The sequence below is a fragment of the Hyla sarda genome, chromosome 8 (genome assembly GCF_029499605.1).
Source record: "Hyla sarda isolate aHylSar1 chromosome 8, aHylSar1.hap1, whole genome shotgun sequence".
In the NCBI taxonomy this organism is placed as follows: Eukaryota; Metazoa; Chordata; class Amphibia; order Anura; family Hylidae; genus Hyla; species Hyla sarda.
This window is the reverse complement of record NC_079196.1, coordinates 164,003,099-164,018,895: the sequence shown is the minus strand read 5'-3', so window position 1 is coordinate 164,018,895 and position 15,797 is coordinate 164,003,099. Positions and strand designations below refer to the sequence as shown.

General features: G+C 42.8%; 1 protein-coding gene across 7 annotated transcripts in view; it reads right to left on the bottom strand.

Annotated features, from left to right (window-relative positions):
- Positions 1-15,797, bottom strand: part of CARHSP1 (calcium regulated heat stable protein 1) — a 97,863-nt gene that overhangs the window by 8,297 nt on the left and 73,769 nt on the right. For all 7 annotated transcript variants that reach the window (XM_056533728.1, XM_056533732.1, XM_056533729.1 and 4 more), the window contains one exon: positions 6,506-6,706. In XM_056533728.1, the coding sequence (XP_056389703.1) occupies positions 6,506-6,693 (188 nt within the window). In that variant the 5' untranslated portion in view covers positions 6,694-6,706. The remainder of the gene's footprint in view (positions 1-6,505; positions 6,707-15,797) is intronic.

Below are 15,797 nucleotides of genomic sequence, written 5' to 3'. Positions count from 1 at the left end.
AGGAGTCTTAGTTAACAGTAAATTTAGCTGTAGTGACCAGTGTCGAGCAGCTGTTGCCAAGGCAAATAAAATCATGGGGTGCATCAATAGGGGCATAGATGCCCACGACAAGGAAATAATTCTATAGCTGTACAAATCACTAGTCAGACCACATATGGAATACTGTGTACAGTACTGGGCACCAGTGTACAAGAAAGATATAGTGGAGCTGGAGAGGGTTCAGAAACGGGCAACCAGAGTAATACGGGGAAGGGAAGGACTACAGTACCCAGAAAGATCAGAATTAGGGTTATTTAGTTTAGAAAAAAGAAGGCTTAGGGGAGACCTAATAACAATGTATAAATACAGTAGGGATCAAAAGTTTGGGCACCCCAGGTACAAATTTGTATTAATGTGCATAAAGAAGCCAAGGAAAGATGGAAGAATCTCCAAAAGGCATCAAATGACAGTTTAGACATTCTTATAATATGTCAACAAAAGTTAGATTTTATTTCCATCATTTACACTTTCAAAATAACAGAAAACAAAAAAATGGCATCTGCTAAAGTTTGGGCACCCTGCAGAGATAATATCTTGTACTGCCTCCTTTGGCAAGTATCACAGCTTGTAAACGCTCTTTGTAGCCAGCCAAGAGTCTTTCAATTCTTGTTTGAGGTATCTTTGCCCATTCTTCCTTACAAAAGTCCTCCAGTTCTTTGAGATTTCTGGGCTCTGTCTGTCATGCACTGCTCTTTTAAGGTCTATCCATAGATTTTCAATTATGTTGAGGTCAGGAGATTGTGAAGGCCATGGCAAAACCTTCGGTTTACGCCTCTTGATGTAATCCCCCGTGGATTTCGAGGTGTGTTTAGGATCATTATCCATTTGTAGAAGCCATCCTCTCTTTAACTTCAGCTTTTTCACAGATGGCATCAAGTTAGCATGCAAAATTTGCTGAAATTTTATTGAATCCATTTTTCCTTCTACTCGTGAGATGTTCCCTGTGCCACTGGCTGCAATACAACCCCAAAGCATGAGTGATCCACCCCCATGCTTAACAGTTGGACAGAGGTTCTTTTCATTAAATTCTGTTCCCCTTCTTCTCTAAACGTACCTTTGCTCATTCCGGCCAAAAAGTTCAATTTTAACCTCATCGGTCCACAGAACTTGTTTCCAAAATGCATCAGGCTTGTCTATATGTTCATTTGCAAAGTTCAAATGCTGATTTTTGTGGTGAGGACGTAGAAGAGGTTTTCTTCCATGAAGACCATATTTGTACAAGTATCTCTTTATAGTGGAATAGTGTACCACAACTCCAGTGTCTGCCAGATCTTTCTGGAGGGATTGTGCAGTTTAACTCTTACAGCCGCGGTCAGAATTGACCTGCGCGCTGTAAGGAGTTCTGACAGAGGGAGGGGGCTCCCTCTGTCTCTCCTGCAGCACCCCGGAGCATCGCGGGGTGCTGCTGCATACCTGGGCAGCCGGGGGTCCTACAAAGACCCCCAGGTCTGCCCTGGGTATTGCCTGCTAGTGAAATATGCTGCCTGCTAGTGAAAACTGGCAGGCAGCATATAACAGCAATGCTTTGGAATACTAAGTATTCCAAAGCATTAAAAAGTGTAAAAATAAATAAATAAATGTGTAAAAATAAATAAAAATGTAATAAAAGTGTAAAAATTTTTTTTATTAAAAATACAATTTATTTAATGAATCTAATTTAAAAAATGCATAATGTGTAGGATCGCATTGGCGGACATCAGCAGCATGTAATATGCTGCGGATGTCCGCCACGTGATCCTACACATTATGCAGCAGTCACGGTAATGAGCTCGCTGCTGCGGCTGGGTAGCTTTGTGCGTCCACTCATAGCGGCGGATTTCCCGCCGGCAGTCATGAGCGGACACACATGAGCTACCCTGCCGCAGCAGTGATGGATATATTCGCCATGAGCGGGTGCTTATTCCCACAACATGGCGGATATATCCATCAGGAGCCTTAACTGTCACAGACAGACGCGTTATACTGCTAGCCGACCAAGGACCAATCAGAGAGGTCCCTGGTCCAGCCAATAACTTGTAGGGGTGCGGTATATAAATGGGGTCACTTGTGGGGGTGGGGGTACTGTTCTGCCCTGAAAGCCAAATGGCGCTCCTCTCCTTCTGAGTCCTACCACGCGGCCAAGGAACCATATATGGCCTAAGCGGGGGTATTTCCGAACATGGGACAAGCAGCTAAATAAAATATAGGGTGCATTTCTTTCAATATCAGAAGTAATGTACAAAAAATATGTCCCCCAAATGATGCATTTGTGAAAAATTGCAAATTTCGAATTTTTAACACTGACTTTGTAATAATTCCTGCCAAAAAACTATGGTGTTAAAATACTCACTGTACCCCCTAGCGAATACCTTGAGGGGTCTAGTTTTTAAAATGGGGTCATTTGGGGGGGTGTTCCTATGTTCTACTACCTTTTAATTTCTGCAAACCTTGCATGGCACATAAAAAAAGATGTACTTTTCAAATTTTCAAAATTTTCAAAATTTCAAGTTAAATTCTTAGGCTTCTAACTAATTTAAAATGTTAATTAAAAACTAAAAAATGACGTCAAAATAAAGTAGACATCTGAAAGTATAAGTTTCATAAACTATTTGGTCAGTATGTATAAATATATGCAACCAATTAGTGTTAAAATAGCAAAAAATCTTAATTTTTTGTAAAAATTTCATGATTTTTTGCATTGTAAAAAAAAACTACAAATGATATCGGCTTACTTTTACTATGTACATGAAGGACAACTTGTGACAAAAAAACAATGTCAGAATTATCGTGATTGGCAAAACGTTACCAGAGTTATTCTCTAATAAAGACAAACATCCCCGATTTGAAAAAACAGGCCTGGTCTTTCAGGGGCGTACAGGTTTATTTGCATTGGTCCTTAAGGGGTTAAGGAAACCTTTGTCAAATTAGACAAATTGATTAAGCCTTATTGATTTCTAACATGTTGTAAAAGATACAATTGTCATCACTACTTCTTAGTTCTTCTTGACTCTTCTGATGTTCAGCGGTTTAGAAAAATAGATCAAAAAGTAATTTTGTTCTCTCTGTGTTGATAAACAAATCTAAAAATCTGAAACAACCTATTTCAAATCAGCTGCCTCAGAAAATGCGAAAATCTTAGGGAAATTAGAGGCACCAGTGAACTTCTCTATCACACCTAAAGTGGCTGATCATTTAGCGGCCTGCCCCAAATGTGCCTATGATAAAGAAGACATGTGGCACCGTATCTGGAGATGCCCTTCTGTTTTGTGATTAGGTGAAGACTCTGCAAGATGGGACTGGGGAAGAGAATGCATTCATTTCTTCTTATAGTTCTAAAATGTTTGATGTGGCTCACTCCGTTCCATGTCTGAAATTATGCAGGAAATGTCTTACATATGGAATTAAAAGAGTACTTTGGGATAGAAAAACGCCTAAGGATAGGGGATAACTTTCAGATCCCAGCAGTCAGAAAGAATCCCCATCTCCTTACGGTGCCCTGGCTCTCGTAAATGAAGCATGTCGACCAGCGCATGAAGAGGTGGCCGACACCCTCCATGCAGATCTATAGGAGAAACAGATACCCGTGTGCAGCGCTCCAGCTCTCCCATAGAAAAGCACTGAGAGGGGCGTATTGGCCATCTCTTTGTGAGGTGGTTGACTCGCCCCATTCAAGAGGTTAGCCAGGCCATGTACATTCGGACCCCCACGATCAGACACTTATTCCTTCCCTATCCTTAGGATAGGGGATATGTTTTTCCATCCTGGAGATCTCCTATAATAGACATTGTATTGCCGCAGTTTTTTTTTTTTTTTTTTTTTAAATAGAAGGCATTTATTCATTTCTTACCCAGTTCTACTAGACGACATTAACATTCTGAAACAATCTGATCATACCACACACCACCTATTCTTCCACCCTGTTCAGCCCAGAGGCTGACCTGGAGGTCTGATCTTCAAGAAGCAGGTATAAAATATGTTGCCCTGGAAAGATCAAGAGCAGTCTAGCTCTGCAAGTCACCATTTTCTCACCAGAAGTCCCAGTGAAGTGGAATTTCATATCTGTGTACTGTAACGAAATTGCTACTATGAATTTCTTTTATGTACTGTAAATATTTTTCTCTGACAAATCAGAGATACTGTATAGATGAGTGGTCCCCACACCACCCAAATTGTGTCACACACTAGCTCAGAGAAGTTGAGTCTTGACAATGGTCAATGGCAGAAGGCCCCTCCCTGCAATCTCAATTTCTAATCATCATTTAACCACCTAATGACATGGCATTTAGGGTGTTAAATGACCAGCATTGTAGGTAACTCAGATCCCTATGACCAATGGAGAGTGTGCGCTACTGATTGTAGCTGCTAAGCCTGCTCTGTACTTCCAGAGTGCATATCCCCACACATATGGGATTAAAACCTATTCCCTATCTATAGAATAGAGAATACGTATCAGATTGTTGGGGGTCCAACCAAAAGAATTGGGGCTCTTTTATCACCCAAGAGAATGGAGCGTCAGATGAGCATGCTCGGTTACACTCCATTCACTTAAGGAGACAAAGAATTCCTTTTTTTGTGAATGATTGGTGGGAGGTCCAGTCACCTGATACTTCTCCCCTGTCCTATGACTAGGGGATACCATTTCATCTTGTTTCATCCCTTTAATGACACAGCATAATTTTTTCATCCCCGCATTGCAGAAGTCAATATTTAATGTGACAGCTGTATTTGTGTATTTACTAAATTACTCAAGATGAGACTTTGATATTTGGAGGAAATCATTGTAAATCCTATGATCAGACAATTTTTAACTACCGTATATACTCGAGTATAAGCCGACCCGAGTATAAGCCGAGACCCCTAATTTCAACCCAAAATCCCAGGAAAAGTTATTGACTCGAGTATAAGCCTAGGGTGGGAAATACCTCATCCCCCCCTGTCATCATCCAGACCCGTCATTAACATCCTCATCATCCCCTTGTCATCATCCCACACATCCCCCCTTCATCATCCCCTTGTCATCATCCCACACATCCCCTTATCATCCCACACATCCCCCCTTCATCATCCCCTCGTCATCATCCCACACATCCCCTTATCATCCCACACATCCCCCCTTCATCATCCCCTTGTCATCATCCCACACATCCCCCCTTCATCATCCCCTTGTCATCATCCCACACATCCCCCCCCTTCATCATCCCCTTGTCATCATCCCACACATCCCCTTATCATCCCACACATCCCCCCTTCATCATCCCCTTGTCATCATCCCACACATCCCCTTATCATCCCACACATCCCCCCTTCATCATCCCCTTGTAATCATCCCACACCCCCCCCCTTCATCATCCTCTTCTCATCATTCGCCCTCAGTGGTCTTCAACCTGCGGACCTCCAGAGGTTTCAAAACTACAACTCCCAGCAAGCCCGGGCAGCCATCGGCTGTCCGGGCTTGCTGGGAGTTGTAGTTTTGAAACCTCCGGAGGTCCGCAGGTTGAAGACCACTGCGGCCTTCAACATGCGGACCTCCAGAGGTTTCAAAACTACAACTCCCAGCAAGCCCGGGCAGCCATCGGCTGTCCGGGCTTGCTGGGAGTTGTAGTTTTGAAACCTCCGGAGGTCCGCAGGTTGAAGACCACTGCGACCTTCAACATCATCCAGCCCCCTCTCACCCCCTTAAGTTCTGAGTACTCACCTCCGCTCGGCGCTGGTCCGGTCCTGCAGGGCTGTCCGGTAAGGAGGTGGTCCGGTGAGGAGGTGGTCCGGGCTGCTATCTTCACCGGGGGCGCCTCTTCTCCGCGCTTCCGGCCCGGAATAGAGCCGTTGCCTTGACAACGACGCATCTGCGTCGTTGTCAAGGCAACGTGACTATTCTGAGGCCGGGCCCGAAGCGCTTAGAAGAGGCCTCCCCGGTGAAGATAGCAGCCCGGACCACCTCCTCACCGGACCACCTCCTTACCGGACAGCCCTGCAGGACCGGACCAGCGCCGAGCGGAGGTGAGTACTCAGAACTAAAGGGGGTGAGAGGGGGCTGGATGATGTTGAAGGCCGCAGTGGTCTTCAACCTGCGGACCTCCGGAGGTTTCAAAACTACAACTCCCAGCAAGCCCGGACAGCCGATGGCTGCCCTGGCTTGCTGGGAGTTGTAGTTTTGAAACCTCTGGAAGTCCGCAGGTTGAAGACCACTGCGGGTGGGGGAGTTCACTCGAGTATAAGCCGAGGGGGGTGTTTTCAGCACGAAAAATCGTGCTGAAAAACTCGGCTTATACGGTACTTCAGGGTTTTCCCTTTCTCCTGGAACAACACTGTACATAAAAAAAACTTGGGCCTTGCTGCTTGTTTTTCCTCCCATTTAATACATCCGATTATATACAATATTAAATTCATTGACATTTCCATAGCTTTTTATCCTGCAGCCATAAAGAATTATAGCGGTTATTGACATGAAGAGCTTTCAAAAGAAAGAGAGAATTATATTTAGACTCACGCAGAAAATGTTCTTGTACGTCTAGTAGGGAGTGGACTAGGCATGAGGTGTCTCATAGGAGATGGAGAGCGATCTCTTATTCGTTGAGGGCCTGGTAAATTAAGGGTCTTCGGAGACTCTGGAAACTGAGGCGATACTGGAGACCCACTGGATGTGCCAGTAACAGGTGAGGTTGAGTCAGATGACATTTCTGCTTCTTATCTGAAACACACAGAACAAAAAGAAAATATATGCATGGGCTTCAACACAATCTTAAAAGGTTACAAATAGAAAGGATTCATCCTGTATTATTCACTGCCAGCAGGAGCTAATAAAATAAACATTGCTGACTATTACATGCATCATTCATATTGGATCTACAGAAGCTGCAGAAAACATAACCACTATTTTGTTTTATCTACACGGTATAATCACTTCAATTTTCAAGAACTACTTTCAATATGTTAAAACTGCATTTTTTCCTCTTCAAACATTTTTATTTTACTGATTGTTAAAAAAAAGTGTGGGATTTCCTTTGTATGGGTCGAGTGTATCTTGACAAGCTCTACCCAAGTATTCTCTAGCTTAAATAGATGATCGCCTATGAACAAAAGTTGTCATGGGGACTTTAGAGCTTTATAAGAATCATAATGATCTTCAGATACAATCAAACAATATCTGTTCTCCTCGCCCACCTCTTGTCTCATTACATGGCATCTACCCATAGTTGCTCTTCTCTCTGTTGTATTGTGAAGACACGGGGGTGAATTTATCATTGAATGTAGATTATATTTTTGCTCTAAACTTGTTGCAGTTACTTTTTTGCTACTTCTGTAGTAGATCTCATTGTGTAGGTACAGTCTGACATAATCAAGCAGTTTTTCTTAAGTATGTATCTTAAGTATGTAAATTCTCATATGTCAGATGCTATAGCTCTTCCTTATAGGTTTTTTTTTTTTTTCTTTTAGAAAATACCAGGACACAAACAATTCACAGCGAAACGGGAAAAAAAAATTAATTGTGTGACAAAATCAAAGAAAAAACGCCATTTTGTAAATTTTGGGGGCTTCCGTTTCTACGCAGTGCATATTTCGGTAAAAATGACACCTTATTATTCTGTAGGTCCATACGGTTAAAATGATACCCTACTTATATAGGTTGGATATTGTCATACTTTGGAAAAAAATCATAACTACATGCAGGAAAATTTATACGTTTAAAAATGTCCTCTTTTGACCTCTAACTTTTTTTTTATTTTTCCACGTACAGGGCGGTATGAGAACACTTTTTATCGGTACCATTTTTGTTTTGAATCACTTTTTATTCATTTTTTTATGGTATAAAAAGTGACCAAAAATACGCTTATTTGGACTTTGGAATTTTTTTGCACGTACGCCATTGACCGTGCGGTTTAATTAATGAATGATATATTTTTATAGTTCGGACATTTACACACGCGGCGATACCACATGTGTTTATTTTTATTTACACTTTTTTTTATGGGAAAAGGGGGGCGACTCAAACTTTTATTAGGGAAGGGGTTACATGACCTTTATTAACACTTTTTTTTACTTTATTTTTTGCAGTGTTATAGGTCCCATAGGGACCTATAACATTGCACACACTGATCTCTCATGCTGATCACTGGCGTGTATTAATACGCCTGTGATCAGTGTTATCGGCGCTTGACTGCTCCTGCCTGGATCTCAGGCATGGAGCAGTCATTCATCGATCGGACACAGGGCGGTGGTCCCGAACAGCCCGACTGACTAGCCGGGATACTTTCACTTTAGAAGCGGTGGTCAGCTTTGACCGCTGCTTCTAAAGGGTTAATACCGCACATTACCGCTATCGGCGATGTGTGGTATTAGCCGCGGGTCCCGGCCGTTGATGAGCGCCGGGACCGACGCGATGTGATGCGGGGTCGCAGCGCGACCCCGCTTCATATCGCGGGAGTCGGCACAGGACATAAATATACGTCCTGCGTCATTAAGGGGTTAAAGGGGCATTCCAGGATTTTTTTTATTTGACTATGCTACAGGGGCTGTAAAGTTAGTGTAGCTCATAATATAGTGTCTGTACCTTTGTGTGACGGTTTTCGCACAATTCTTCTGTGATTTTCACCCAAATATTTATTTTTAATAGCATACAAAATTACTGTTGTCTCAGATTTTCCCAGGTTGCAATGCGGCCGAGACCTGACTCACTAGTCAGCTGGTGACAGGGAGCCTGTCTGCTTCAATGGGTGGAGCGATCGCTTGGTGGGAGAGAGATCAATCTGCAACTAATGCAATGCTGTAGGCACCCTGATTGAAAACCACAGGTCTTTTGAATGGATGCAGCTCATTTATATTACAATGGGTGGGGTGGCTGATGTGTGGAAGGGAGGAAAATGGAATTATGGGATTTGTAGTCAAAAAAAGAAAAAACAGGAAATACCAGTTCACAAAAAGCTAGCCACAGTGTTCTGGTAATCTCACAACATAGCCATTTAGCCCCAAGACAAGCGCAGGTCCTTCCTAAGCATGTCCATTACTGTCTACCAGGTACATACTAAAATCACCTTATGGTGGCTAACCCCTTTAAGGGTGGGGATGACACACAGTGCATACGCAGCATATTCTAGGCTGCGATAAATCTGCCAGGCAGAGGGAAATACGCTGTGTATGCAATAGTAGGAGACACACAGGGCTTTCCCTGCCACAGCTCTGTATGTGCAGTGAGGTTTGGAGGCGGGCCGAGCGCGCCAACATAACTGTGATGCACAGCCTGCCTCCAAACCATATTGCACACAAAAGGCTTAAGCGAGGAAAGCCCAGAGTGTCTGCTCCTAGCACATATGCAGCATATCTTCCACAGCTTGGCATATTTCGTCAAAGATTCTGTGTATGTGCTGTCTATGACCCTACCCTAAAGGGGAAATCTCAACAGGTCAGGCCATTCCAACCTGGCAATGTACGTTTATAAAGGCTGTAACCATAATCATTATAGTACATTTAATATGGCACTCTGGTGCACACAGTTTATAATAAAGTGATCCCTCAACTTAAATTGGCTTCAACATAGTCTTTTCTGGACCATTGTAACTTGAAACCAGACTCAACATGCAATGCTATGGAGAGTCCAGATCTGTGAACCGTGTCATTGGCTGGAAGAATTGACCAATCAGAATGGACATTTCACTGGTAAAACACCTGTATTTCTGAAGTGCATGCCCCGGCTGGTGTCTGTTAGCGCCCCCTACAGTACAGGGAGGTGTTACATGTTCTGTACTACTCTTTACCTGTGCCAGGGTTAGCTGCTCCTTTGGACACCAGGTGAGGACGGCTCCATTTTACATTTTAAGGACATTGTGTGTTCTGTACAGGACCCTGAAGAAGCTCCTGTCCTCTACATAGACAGTGATTACAGCTCCCAGCAGATCTTTCTTAGTTTTATATGTAAGGATTTGCTTTATCTGTATTAGTTATCTATTTATTTTTCTTTAATCCTCACTTTTTTCTATTTTTGATGACATTTTGGGGCTTCAGAAGCAATTACCAGGTTTCCATAGAGTTATGGTCTCAACATACAATGGTTTCAACATACAATGGTCGTCCTGGAACCGATTAATATTGTAACTTGGGGGACCACTGCATCAGTTTTACTGATATGCAAATGAGGTAGTTGAGAGCACTGGGGGTGTGCCTTTCCTCTCAAACAACGCCCCCTCATGAATACTGAGCCATCCCTTTGCAGTGATGTAACGCAAGGTCACTGCAGGGGGGTGGCTCAGTATTCATGAGGGGGAGTGGTTAGTGGAGCAAACTAATTGTGGGGGGGGGGGGGGGGGGGAAACCCTGGAAAAACCGGGGTGCATTCCTAGTGCATTATCCAGATTATCATGCACAACTTGATAAAGTTCGGTGAGAAAGGGAAATGTGTTGTATTGTCCTGTCACCCACTTTGTTCTAAGTGTAGTGTATGTTATACATTTTAATAAACCCATTAGTTGGTGAAGCACCAGAACTGGATTTTCTTTTTCCTAATCACCACCAATGTCAGAGGAGCAGGCAGTCTTATTGATACACCAAGGGGTAAAGGAACACCCCCTAGTGCACCTATAAGTCTCATTTGCATATCAATAAAACTGCTCTTACAGATAAACGGTGCTCCAGAGCACCTATTAAAAAGGTACTATATAATGCTCATGGTAACTGTCCCTATTAGTGCCCATCAGTGTTTTCCGACCAGTGTACCACCAGCTGTTGCAAAAATACAACTCCAGGCATGCTCGGACAGCCAAAGGCTGCTTCATATAGAGGATAGAAGGCTTTTGCCAACCAATCATCTCTTCCTCCCCCTGCCATTGTGTAGAGTTTGTACATGGTCTGTAACATGAATGTTGAATTATGGGGCAAAGCCTGCATCTGTACCTTAAACCTTCATATGTTACACTACAGCTATATAAATCTCAATATGGAATGATGTATATAACAATAGCTCATAGCAGCAAAGAGTTCATCTGTAGAAAATATGACATATCTGCATTTATGAGTAAGCTCAGATGTAGTCCGAATAATTGCCAGCGTTACATACAGAAGATTTCTAGAGATTTGGAATGGGAGTCCTGTTCATAAATAGCAGTATGATCACTGGGCATGGAAGGCTTTAACCATCACACGTGTAGAGTGGGTGGTAGAAATAGGAGATGTTCCATCGCAAACGTCCGCCTAATCCTCTCTTTCTATAAAGTTACAGTAGCCCTGTCCAAAATGTAAAGCGAGACAGAATGGGACAAATGCTGATTGGCACATTTCACGGACGCTGGCAAAGTTCACCAGTCAATTAAAGTAATGACTGTGGATTTTCGGACCCAGCACAACAAATAAAGTGCCTCTTCTGCAGAATGCGACATTGTTTCACATAAAGTGCAAAGCCAGGAGAATAGATCACCAACACACCTGAGAACATCTTTTCTAGGATTCTGCAGGAAGTCAAGCACACGTGACTTGTTTAGATAAATGATTATCTGTGAAGCAGTTGTATTTACACATTCCTGTATAAATAAGCTTTACAATGTGCAGGTGTATATCTCTTAGTGAGAGGAGCTTCATTATAAACTGGAGATTAAAATTAGAGAACACTCAATTTCCTAAATGTCAAAGGTCATAGTATAGTCCTATGTGAATATATCCTAACATGAGTAAAATAGCAGTATTTTAAGCTTATTTCATAAATTGTGTTTATTCTAAAGCACAGAAAAAAAAATTAGATAGTTGAAAAAGAACACTGATCAAAATTAGAGAACACTTTCAGATACCTGCAAGATATTGGTATTAATCTGGCAACTGGTGCTAATTTCCTTAATGATCTGACAAACCCTATTTAATTGGCAGCCTAACTTTCCAGTTTTCACCGACTTTGCAAAAATGGTCTGCTGTTCATCTGGACAACCCTTCGGCAGCAGGTTGTCCAGATGAAGCCCAAATGGGTGACCATCAGCCATAGCAAGAGAAGTTGGTCATTCCAAGTCTGTGATTTCTAGAATATTGCGTCTTTACAACAAAACAAACTCATTCAAGACCCCTAAGAAGGCTGGTCACCCTCAAAAGACAAATGCAAGAGAGGACAGGATAATGCGGATAATCTCCATGGGTAATCGTTTCAACACTGCAGCTGGATTTGCTCGCCAGTTCAGCACTGAACAGGGTAAGAATCTGTTTAAAGGGGTACACCACTGCTCAGCGTTTGGAACAAACTGTTCCGAACGCTGAAGCCAGTGCCAGGAGCTTGTGACATCATAGCCCCGTCCCCTCATAATGTCACGAGCTCCCGGTGCCGGCTCCAGCATTCGGAACAGTTAAGAGCATTCGGACTGAAATCCCACTCCGCAGTGACCAAACCTCTGATTAGCAGAAAGAATCAAAATGTTAGACTCCACTTTGCTGAGGAGCATGTTGTGTGGATAGAGAAGTGGTCCAGAGTTCATTTTAGTGATGAAAGCAAGTGTAATTTATTTGTGTCTGATCAGTCAGGGAAAGGTGGAGGAGGGAGTGTCATGGTTTGGGGAAGGTTATCTGCAGCAGGAGTTGGACTTCAGAGTGAATGCAAGTGTGTATCAGAACCTTCTTCAACAACACATGGTTTCAACGGATAAAACGGGTATAACAGTTACTTGAAACTGAAAACATTAAAACAATGAAATGGCCGCCCAGAGTCCTGCTCTAAACCCAATAGAAAATCTCTGGAAAATCCTTGGTGACAAAGTTATGACCAAGAAACCCACAACAGTCACAGAACTGTGGAAGAGACTGGAAGAAGAATGGACCAAAATAGATCCAGAGCAGTGCGAGAGACTTGTGATGTCCTGTGGGGGGCGCAGACGTGCTGAAGTCATTCAAAGCAAAGGCCTGTACACTTCTTACTGATGAGTGACTGTTGGAACCTTCAGAAAATGTACTTACAATCTTTCTCTGCTACAGTCATTGCTGTTCTCCAATTATGATCATCACGTTTTTTGAAAAATAAAGGTTTTATGTTTATACACTTTGGTTATTTTGTAAAACACTGTTCTAATGGCATGGTGTACCCCTTACAAAAAAAACTTCAAATGATGATCAATGTAGATTACGTTATTTCAGAAAAAAAGTGTTCTCCAGTGTACTACACGTAACAGAGACCTGTACTTTATATTACTACTCTTAGCAGGAATGAAGACTGCAAACAGATAAGGGAGGTCTCACTTTCTAGATTACAAGTTAACAACAATTCTGTATGCAGACAGTTACAGCTCATCCCTTTTAACCCCTTAAAAAGGAAACAGCCCATTTTGGCAGCCAATTTAAAATTTTGTATTTTCATTTTTTCCTCCTCGCGTTTTAGGAGCCATAACTTATATTTTTTCATCCACTGAGCTGAGAAACGCAACTTACATATACGAAAGAGTTACGTTTCTTTGTATTCGATAATTGCAATTAAAAACCTAAACAAGTGAACACACCTTTGGGGTACAATTACCTGTTCATAACTTGCAGTGGGTTTCCCACTGTGGGAGATCTGCCACAAGTTACAGCACCTTTCAATCCAATGGGTGCACCGGCAATCTGCCACTATCGCGGATTTTCCATGGACCCATTTAAGTGAATATTAACAAAACCTGCAGATTTCCTACAGCGGGAAACCTGCTGCAAGTTTATCAATGTGTGAACATATCCTACGGTAGAAAAACGCTAGAAGCATCTAACAATGTGGGAAAGAGTTTAGGGCTCAAATTCTACAGGAATACATGAAAACAACATTCCTGCACTTTTTTCCACAGCAGAAACGCAGTTTCCACACTTGAGTGGAGGAGCACTATTTGTTGATGTATCAGAATAATAATTGGCGCAGGCAGGGGTGAAGCAAATAGAGTAAGGCCAGTTTCACATGATGTATGATCTATGGGAACCACATTCCTGCTGTGAAAAAAGAAGTCCTGTGGTATAGAATCCTTTCTGGGGCAGATTTCTACTATGCCTGAAGGTCGGCAGGAGGATCCCTATGTTATGTTCACACTTCCCGAATATCTACACTGAAAATCTCGGTGTGGACCTTCCGGAGACTGCAGGTGCCTGCATAATATGCTGGCACTAAGACCGCGCGGGAGTGTGCCGTCTCAAACTGCTATGCATTCCGTGCGGACTGGTCAGAAAGAATGAACAGGTTTATTCCTAATGCTGTTTCTGAAATTCCGCCGAGTGCACAGCCCAGCAGAGTCTCTTGAATACAGTGTGGCTCTGCTGCTCCGGAATCTCTGGTGGAATTCTACATGGAAATTCCAGAAGTGTGAACATGGCCTTAGAATCTTTTCCCTGTTTGTGCGGCACTAATGTGTGGGTGGTGACCAAACTATACCAGAGGGTCACAGCATCTCATATACCCTGCCTTCTACAGGCTGCTTCTGACTAAAGGGGCTAAATCTGAAATAATTATTGTATAGAAAATGTTGCCCGTATGTATTCTTCTTTACTATTATAGTAGTGTTTTTTGCTAATGTCAGTCAGGCTGATAATACATATTTTCAGTGCAATTTTCCTTTAACCCCTTAAGGACCCAGCCCATTTTCACCTTAAAGGGGTACTCAGCCCCTAGACATCTTATCCCCTATCCAAAGGATAGGGGATAAGATGTCAGATCGCCGCGATCCCGCTGCTGGGGACCCCCCGGATTGCCGCTGTGGCACCCCGTGGTCATTACTGCAGACAGCGAGTTTGCTCTGTGCGTAATGACGGGCGATACAGGGGGCGGAGCAGCGTGACGTCATGGCTCCGCCCCTCGTGACATCACGGCCCACCCCCTTAATACAAGTCTATGGCAAGGGCATGACGACCGCCACGCCCCCTCCCATAGACTCATATTGAGGGGGGTGGGCCATGACGTCACGAGGGGCGGGGCCGTGACGTAACGCTGCTGCGGCCCCTGTACTGCCCATCTTTATGTGCAGAGTGAACTCGCTCTGTACAGTAATGACAGCGGGGGCCGCAGCAGCAATCCCGGGGTACCCTGCAGCGGGACCGCGGCGATCTGACATCTTATCCCCTATCCTTTGGATAGGGAATAAGATGTCTAGGGGCGGAGTACCCCATTAAGGACCCGGGCATTTTTTTGCACATCTGACAACTGTCACTTTAAGCATTAATAACTCTTAGATGCTTTTACTTTTCTTTCTGATTCAGAGATTGTTTTTTCGTGACATATTCTACTTTATGTTAGTGGTAACATTTCGTCAATACTTGCATCATTTCTTGGGGAAAATTTTACAAAATTTGATGAAAAATTTGAAAATTTACTACTTTGAAGCTCTCTGCTCATAAGGAAAATGGACATCCCAAATAAATTATATATTGATGCAATATGTCTACTTTATGTTTGCATCATAAAGTTGACACATTTTTACTTTTGGAAGACATCAGAGGGCTTCAAAGTTCTGCAGCAATTTTCCAATTTTTCACAAATTTCAAAATCAGAATTTTTCAGGGACCAGTTCAGTTTTCAAGTAGATTTGAGGGGCCTTCATATTAGAAGTACCCCATAAATTGACCCCATTATAAAAACTGCACCCCTGAAAGTATTCAAAATTACATTCAGTAAGTGTGTTAACCCTTTAGGCGTTTCACAGGAATAGCAGCAAAGTGAAGGAGAAAATTAAAAATCTTCATTTTTTACACTGGCATGTTCTTGTAGACCCAGTTTTTGAATTTTTACAAGGGGTAAAAGGAGAGAAATCTTCCTAAAATTTGTAACCCAATTTCTCTCGAGTAAGGAAATACCTCATATGTGTATGTCAAGTGAT